General features: G+C 42.2%; 1 protein-coding gene across 1 annotated transcript; it reads right to left on the reverse strand.

The window, feature by feature from the left end:
* Positions 1–1,448: 1,448 nt before the first annotated feature.
* dmbx1a (diencephalon/mesencephalon homeobox 1a) lies at positions 1,449–7,090 on the reverse strand. Its single transcript, XM_061085061.1, has 5 exons — positions 7,021–7,090; positions 3,486–3,655; positions 3,049–3,227; positions 2,023–2,413; positions 1,449–1,888 (listed from the first exon to the last, which is right to left on the reverse strand). Exons 2-5 carry the CDS (start codon positions 3,637–3,639, stop codon positions 1,449–1,451), a joined length of 1,164 nt encoding a protein of 387 aa, XP_060941044.1. The 5' UTR covers positions 3,640–3,655; positions 7,021–7,090.
* Between the last annotated feature and the right edge of the window lie 1,784 nt (positions 7,091–8,874).

Consider the following 8,874-nt stretch of genomic DNA (forward strand, 5'->3'; position numbering starts at 1 on the left):
CAATTCCAGAGGAAAAAAAAACAACTGAACACCTATAAAATATTAATTCAACCCAGGATCTGTACACAGACAACCAAGAGAGGAGGCATGAACAGGGGCCGCTGCTGCCGGTGGGCTCAGCAAATACAATCGTACAATCTGACAGCTAAATGAGTTTTATCTGAGTCCATTATCCACTATACAACATAATAGGAACTTTACAATTATACCCTACCAGTAAACATTAATAGATAAACTTTTTTGTACTTTACATATTAAAATAATGTGCTTTTTTTTCATATGAAGACTTAACTTGCCAGAACGCATGAACAGAAAACATCAGAGACGCGTGGGATTCTCCTCATCAAGTGCTAACAGTCAAGCTGCATGTTTCCTCAAGAGAATATTAAGGCTAGAATAGCGGCTGAGAAAATACGAGTCCGGTCAGCATTTATCTAATCGTCCAAATATGTTGAGCATATCATTGTGAATTCAATGGAAATTGATTTCCAATTGATGTCAATCACGTTGCTACTTTAACTGTTTAACGTGGGGACCTTTTGAATTTATAAAGGCCGCTTTAAATGCTATGCATGTTCATAATTGCATTCGCCCCAGCTCCCTCAGCCCAGGGCAATATGTAATTAAAAGCTTTGATCATTTTCATTTTCTCATCATCAAGCCAGCCTCTGTGCAAAGTGGCATATTACTGGCCATTAAACTGGTAAATTAGTCACGTTTAATTATGCTGTTGAGGACAACATGGCTCTGGTTTATTTTTATGTAGGTGCTGTTATGTAGTACATGCTATGTACATAACCACGTTTCTTAATTGAAAAGTCAATGGTCTTTTGACAGAAATGGTCTCTTTGCTGCGTGAGTGATACCTTTTTTTCTTTTCCTCCTGGCCAACAAACATTATTCCTCCAAAAGTGCCTCATTCATTCACATTATTCTTGTAAACATTGTTTGCATTGTCTTTTAAGTTGAGTGCATCCTTCGTCAGCTGTTCACATTATCTTTTTTATATTATTTCAGGCGTTGTGAAGGTCCAACTTAGCACGTCTGTTGGAAGCGTCGTCATGAGTCAGGAATATGGTTTGTCCTGTGAATTTGGGACATTCACTTGATCCGCTGCATCTAATTCATGCAATGTTCAGTATCTTCTGGGTTTTTCTTTTCCAAAGGATGTGGGATACTTTGGGATCTTGAGCTGCAGTAGAAGCTGAGAGGAGTCGATAAGGTCATGAAAGTCTGGTTTGTCTTTGAAAGATGTTTCAGTTCTGTAGGTCCAGTGCATGTTGGTTTAATTGTGGAACATCTCTGCATGTCCTGTGTCCATCTGCTTTAGTAGGGGTCAGTGCGGCTCCTCAAGGCCGATCACAGTCACAGAGACACGCAGTGGGATGTGATGATGTGTGGGCCGATGCTGAGGTCGCGTTTACATTGTCCTCCGTACAGTCTGATTCTCAGTTAGACATTGTGTCCAGTCCCAGCGAGGCGGCGTGCTGTTTGGCCCTCATACGCAGGTTTTCAATGCTTGTGGTCTTGCTGTTGTGGCTGGTGAGTCCGCTGGCTGCTGACGCCTGAAGCAGCGGGCTGTTCCACACCTGCTGGGCATGATGGGATAGGGACTGGTAGTAGGACTGACAGGGCAGGGAGCCCAGCGGTGCAGGGGGCATGTTAACATTCATTCCCAGGTAGGGCAGCGAGGATGGGGCGGCGAGGTCGAAAGCAGGGTAGTGCACCATGTTGTTGGTGGCGGCCATGTGCTGGCGGAACTGCTCCTGTAGACGAAACAGGCTGAGAGGGGAGGAAGAGTAAGCGTGGCTCTGAGGGAGAGGACTGCTGCTGGCCAGGCCCATGCTGGAAGAGGAGGGGGTCACGGATGGAGAGACCAGGGGGGAATCTGGACAGAGGGTTAGAAGAGGGGATAAAGTTAGTCATTGGATGTGTGGATTGTTGCAGATGTGGGATGTCATCTGATTCACAAGTTTATGAAGGATAAAGAAAAAAATTATCTCAACAAGTAAAGTTGTTTACCTTGTTTAGGGCTGAGCCTTTTGCAGGGGGACACATCTCCAGGTGTCACTGCTCTCTCACGTTTGATCTCCTCCCTTTGAGATTTACTCTCGTCCTCTCTATCTGTGGCATTATCCTCTGTTGCAGACTCGCTGCCTGAGTGTTCTGCAGACGTGACGTTCAGCTCCATGTCCAGCAGCACAGGACGGACCACGGGACCGTCTGTCTCCAGAGAAGATGAAGAGGAGGATGGAGGAGGCAGCTGGGTGTCGGGAAGGGTGGTGGTGGAGGGAGGTGCGTCCTCCTTTTCACTCCCTCCTTCCCCTGAAGCCTCTTTCTGCTTTTGGAGCTGCTCCTTCTGGAGGCTGCGCTGCTTCTTGCGGAACTTGGCTCTGCGGTTCTTGAACCAAACCTTGTGAAGGAGAAAAGAAAGGGGTGAGTTTGAGGCAGAACAAGAAGAAACAGCAATAGTGAATTTTAAAAAACTGTAGAGGAGACTTGAACAGATAATAAATATGAGTTCAGTGGCTCTCAAATGGTTAAGTGACATGAGAAAAGCACACAAAGTCAGTAAATGCCAGGATAACATGGAGTTTTGATTATGACAGAACTTTAGAAGCAAATTATCATAATCGAGATTTGAGAATTAGAACAGAAATTAAATTGACACTATATTTTAGAATTAAGTGTTTATTCAGATAAATAACTTGCCTTTTCTTTTGTGCAGGCACAATTGAAAAAGTTGATTGAATGTAAGCAAGGAATAAGTACATAAAAACATACAATATTTATATTTTATTAGGTTAGTTTTAATTTAATTGTGTATGACTGTGGTTTATATTGATGCAAAAGAAAGTTTACCTTTTCCTTTTCTACTATTTTGATTAATTATGTTACTTATTTAAATCCACAATAATAATTTTATACTATTTTATAAATAAAAGACACTGCTATGTATACACGTGTAAAATCTGTGCGTAAAGCCAAATTTACGCACAGCCAAGCTCCTCTAAACTCAGTGATACATTTCCTTCAGAACAGGCCTACCTGCACTCGGGCCTCGGGCAGGTTGGTGCACATGGCCAGCCGCTCCCGCATCACCACATCCGGGTAGTGGGTCTTCTGGAAAGTCTTCTCCAGTGCCTCCAGCTGCTGCGCGGTGAAGGCCGTGCGGCTGCGGCGCTGCTTGCGGTGCTGGGAGCCGTAGCGAGCCTCCAGGATGATGTCTTGAAATGCGCAGCCGTTGGAAGAGAAAACACACGGCAGGTTTTATTTTACTGGGCACATGGGGAGGTGAAAACTTTGATACTTTATTTCCATCATAAATGTTTGCTGCACTGTTTCCAAATATTAAACAAGCACTTGATTTAGTTTGGTTACAACACAGATGCATCATCACAATTGCGTCAGTGGCTTGGTGGCTAGTGTGCGTGTGTGTGCGTGTGTGTGCGTGCGTGTGTGATCGTGTGTGTGCAGTCAATTACCAGCGAGTCTCTCGGCCAGTGTAAGCGCGTGCACGGACGGCCGGTAGTCGGGAGCGTGCTGCGCCTGTTGCGCGGCCTGCTGGTGCAGGTTGTACATGGCGCTGAGGGAGTTCATGGCGTGCAGAGAGTAGCCGTTCACCCCGTAGTGCTGCATGGTGAGAGGTCGCTACCTGCGGAGGACAAGGGGGAGGAGGGGGAGAAGGGGATGTTGATTTCAGAGCTGAAGAAACAGTGATTCATATTTTTTAAGAGACATCTTGACTTTTAAGGGATGGACGCTCATGGACACGCTGTGACCAGTGGTGATCCCCAACCCACTCCCTTTCCCTCCAGTTGTGTTAAGACATAAAAAACACAAAAATAAAACAACACACTTATGTAAAGTCTATGATGAAGTGATATGAATCACACACCAGCTTTCCTTTCTTTTTATGACAGCAGGTTCATGCGCTCAAGGGCCAACAGATTTAATGTGCACACTCAGACAAAAGTGTTATCCATTAACATCCAATTATCACTGTGTTCATGCCATTAATTATACAAAATACTTTAAATTGGGGTAATTATCAGTGGCTCCCATAATGAACCGAGACGGATGCGTTATTCATGAATTTATTCACGTGTCGCGGTGATCCCGCATGAAGCCAAATCCCCGCAGAAAACGATGCTTTGACAGATCAACGCTTTGATGAAATGTGTGTTGGGAAATGATACAAGGAGATTTGTTCCGGGTCTCGGTGGCAAAACCTGTAACCAGATAGATTATTTTTTAATGTGCTGCTGTTCAATTATAACTCTATTGACTCTATTTAGATATTTAGACTTAACATTTATTTTGGCCTTTTTATAAACCCCAACAGAGACCTGAACATGTAATATTCTTCCACCGACACAGATTCATTTCTTTGAGGGAACATATCCATGTCCGAGTCTTTTTAAAAGGCAGCAATATCCAAAACTCTCATTTTGTAGCCTAGTTCTCCTTCACGGCCGAGACTTTCATAGATGAACCGCTGGAGGACACGATTAGATATGTATTAGCAGAGAGGAGGGGGGGGGGGGCAGGACATCTCTGCGGCCCAAACACTTATTATAACTATTACAGAGAGACCACAGGGAGGAGGAGATATAAATATTGTGTGTGACATGCTGCTCCTCAGCCAGGGATCTGCAAGTTATGGACCTAAACAGACAAACTTGTAAAAAATATTTGCATCACAAGTTTAAGGTTGTAATTTTACCTCTTTTGTTTAACCATCATTTATTTATTTTCTAATTTGGTCCGTTTTTATAAAAGTAATTGAGTCTAGATTCAAAAAGGTCACACAGTTATATATTTGAAATGGTTGAAATGTTATAAATATAGATATTGAGTACAGATATTGGTTAAAGGCTAATTTGGCATTTGTTTAATGTTCATTTTACCAGGGACAATTATTTATTATACAATAATATAACAATATAATATACAGCTTATCATAGGTTGGCATATTTTGATCATCAAGACTTGATTATTAAACTGAGAGGTCAACTAAAAGCATTTGTTCCTGCATATTATTATTATAATTATTATTATTATTATTATTATCATTATTATTATTATTGCAGGCCATTTAAACCAATTTAAACAGGCTAAGAGAGAAGAAGTACTGGGTGGTCTTTCTTGTAAAAGGCAGTTTTAGTGCGGTGCATGAACCGTGAGCCTGTGTGTGTGTGTGTGTGTGTGTGTGTGTGTGTGTGTGTGTGCGCGCCCGTCCGTGTGTGCCCGCAGTGCCCATTCCCAGCCTATTAAGTGGCTGCGGCGGCTGATGAATGTGATCAGAGGGCAGTGGGGAATAGTTTAATTCGCCGGGACAGAAGGTGCTTCGCTAAACATTTACTTTACTCCCCCAAGTATTTGAGTTGAATGGAGCCCCACCCCCCCCCCCACCCCACCCGGCCGCCCCGTCCCCCCGCTGCCCCCCCCCCCTCTCTCTGGCGGCCTCTTATCCCATCGCCCCGGGGCAACGTTTTGGCGGAGATGTATGGCTCCTCCGCGGGTAAAAATATGCATGTTGATCCCCATTTGGCTCCCCGTCTAATGGAAGTGCAAATAGGTTTCGACTGCGAGGCCCTCCATTCATCATCACCGCTGACACGGACGGACGTACAGTGCGCGTGCCCGCTGCGGAGGTACCTTGTGTGCGCGTGTGCGTGCGCTGGAGGCTCTGGCACGTGTGCGCGCTCGCGTGTTTTAGTAAGGGAACTGTTGTTTTTTTTTATTGTTTCTGCACATTAAATGTGATTAACCCGTTAAACAACATTGATAAGGAAGTAAATATGAACAGTACGTGTTTACATTGTTTTTAAAGCTGCAGAGTTGAGTTAGGATCACTGATGAAGGTTTGAGGGACTAAAACATCTGCCGATAATTTTAACCTCACATTTTCTATCGTGCAAAACACAGCAAAGAGATGCATGTTTTTGCCCTCTTGTATTTTTGTACAAGAACTTTATTCTCCAACCCTGCGCTCTCAGGATCTTCCCCATCTCTGCTCATGTCCTGCACACATCCTCCTCCTCTCCATAACCAATCCTGCACAATGGCTCCTGGGCCCGTCGGTGCTCCGTGTTATTGTCATTCATAAGCCTCCATGTGCTCCGGGCACCGCAGGGCCCTCCTGGCAGCTCCTGCTCAATGCTTCGATTATCAAACGGTCATTATGTAAATTGGCATGTACAGTGCAACTCTGTGATCCGACTAAATGGGGAGAAATGTTATTTGCTAACAGCCCCTCGGGGGGCAGACACCGACCTGTCAATCTGCCCTTTGCTGTGTCACCAGTGTCAACTGTCACAGTTCCAGGAGCATGTTTGATTTATATTATTTTCAAGGATATTTAATACGCAGGAGTCAGGCGGAGGTTTAAAGGGATTTAAGCGCCTGATATGTTACTTGAAGCTTTCATCAAATCTGTTTGAGGATGACACAGTCCCTGCCAGAATAGTTAATTACTTTATCAGGTTTACAACATATTGTATTTTAATAAAAAATGAAATTATCTTCTGTTTTTGTAAATGTGGTTCAGAGTCAAACTCCAAAGTGTTGAAATTGAGAAGAGATCACGATCATGACGGGAGTGAGTACCAGTTATTTTATTATGTGTGATTGTTGACCTCCTGCATAAAGTGCATGAGGTTATCTATTAAACCTTCTGTTCAAATTTGCCCCTTATTTATAATGTAGCCATAATTAATTTCACTTATTGGTGCAGAAAATTAATTTACAAAATATTGTCAACATTTTATAAAAATCACATATCCGGTTGTTGTTTTTTAACTCCAGCAAATAACGTGTTTTAAACACATGCAATTTAGTTACAGCTTATAATACAAGTAATAACACGTGCACATATTTTACCTGCAGTTTTCAAAAATAGTCTAGGCTACACGAACAGTGAAGGGTATTTAAAAAAAACACACAGATACAAAAAAAATCATTGCAAATCACGAATTCAGTATAATAAACTGATGTTGAAGAAGTTTGTTGTCTCACCTCCTGTGGAAGCACTCGTCTTTTCTGTCGCGTCCTTCTCAGAAGCGCAGAGAATCCAAGCTCCTCGACTTCTTCAGGTTCTTCTCAGCCACTTCGGTTGTTGTTGTTGATTTGGTTAGTTGTCCACTCTTCCTCGTGTTTAGTTAATATTCAGCTCGGTGGAAAACTCCTCTGGTCTTGTTGCTCTCGCTTCAGATCCTCTCTCTCTCTCTGCTCGTGCTGCAGTGTGAATCCGCCATCTGCTGGTGCGCTTTAAGGGGGAGCCTCGCGGGGGCCACGGCGGCTTCCTATTGGCTGCCCGGCGCCGTCACTCACGTAAATAAGATAGTTGATGTTCCAGCTGCAGGCTTCGGTCCCTGTGACGTCTGGACTTCTTTCCAAATATGATCGATTTAAGCACATTCTGTTCGCCCAATCCCCCCCCGTGTCTGACTACACGGTGTTTTTATTCCACTCAACTTCATAAACAAAACTAAAGGGAGAGGAATTAAGCTTTGTTTTCAAAAACAAAAGTGCAGGAATTAATTCCTTCATAAGGGGGCTTTTATTATTATTCTTTTAAAAATGTGATTTGGCACATATAGGATAGGACCTCGGGTTTGCAGCTTTGCCCAACAACTTTGAATGAATGTAGGCAATATGTAAGTGAGAATTAAAACCAAATGATGGCTATACGATGACTTTTTATTTTAATTTATTTAACAGTTGAGTTTATCAACACACTCAGATCATTTACAATTCTGGGAAATAAGCGAAAAGCTTGTGCGTAAAAGCTATTTTGTTCAATTTTCTCCTCACATTTCTCATACGCGCTTGCTGCATGAAACCAGTGCCTCTCCTCTGGTCCGGTGAAGAAAAGCCAGCACCCTTTAGTTTGTTTGCTTTTCGGCTTGTTCTGCACTGGAGCAGAAGGGGACTCTGGAGAGAGATGGCTAATAGATGCCAGGGCGCTGCCTTTACACTCTCCCCGGCCAGGAAGGATTTGGGATGGGATAGGGGAGAGAAGACGCCATCTCAGCCTCCAAAAACCCCTGTCTTAAAATGACTGCGGGTAAGAGGATTAGGGCAATAATGCCCTTCTCTTCTTGAAGGGTTTATAGAGAAGATTTCTTCTCCCGGAGCAAAACCGTTTAGGTAGGGAATTAAGGGCAGCGCAAAGTAGCCTTTTAATGTAAAGCTCGCATATTTTGTTGGGAGATTTTTTTCTTTTCTGAAAGTGCTCGGCCTTTAACGCAGTTTTATCTCTGACTGTGTGTTTCTCACTCTGACAAGTTGAAACAGGAGACAAAAGATTTCATGCAGTGGAGAATATTCATGTTCAGGCTGCATTCAAACATAACTGCACTTTTTTTTTATCGACAATCAGCGGTATGTGGACATTTATCATCAAGCTTACATCGGTCAATGTGTGTGCGTGAGAGAGGTAGTGAAGAGGAAGGAGGTGGGTTATAAGTCATTTACCTATTTATTTAGATGTACATGTAAATTAGGAAAATTATTAAATTATGACATTGATGAAATAGCTACACAGAATTCCACTCAGATAAATAGATGAAAGCAGGTAACTCAATTATATATATATATCACAAATTGTATCAAATAACCTAATATATACAGTCTCCTGGTAACGTGATCTGAAATAAATATTTGGTCATTTGTATTTGCTTAAACGATTTATTAAGGACAAACATAGTCTATTTTTTTAACATAATACAATTAACTGCACTTATTGATACATTTAATTATTTAAATTTTAATGTGGCAATAAATAATAAATGTATTATTATTATTATTATTATTATTATTATTATTATTATTATTATTATTATTATTATTATTATTATTATTATTATT

Source organism: Limanda limanda, chromosome 13, assembly GCF_963576545.1.
Source record: "Limanda limanda chromosome 13, fLimLim1.1, whole genome shotgun sequence".
NCBI lineage: Eukaryota > Metazoa > Chordata > Actinopteri > Pleuronectiformes > Pleuronectidae > Limanda > Limanda limanda.

Excerpts from the sequence above, each read along its gene's own strand:
- dmbx1a (XM_061085061.1), bottom strand. The coding sequence starts at position 3,639 with ATGCAGCACTACGGGGTGAACGGCTACTCTCTGCACGCCATGAACTCC. Across the intron at positions 3,228-3,485 it reads ACTGGCCGAGAGACTCGCTG|ACATCATCCTGGAGGCTCGC; the intron begins GTAATTGACTGC and ends GCGCATTTCAAG. Across the intron at positions 2,414-3,048 it reads TGCCCGAGGCCCGAGTGCAG|GTTTGGTTCAAGAACCGCAG; the intron begins GTAGGCCTGTTC and ends CTCCTTCACAAG.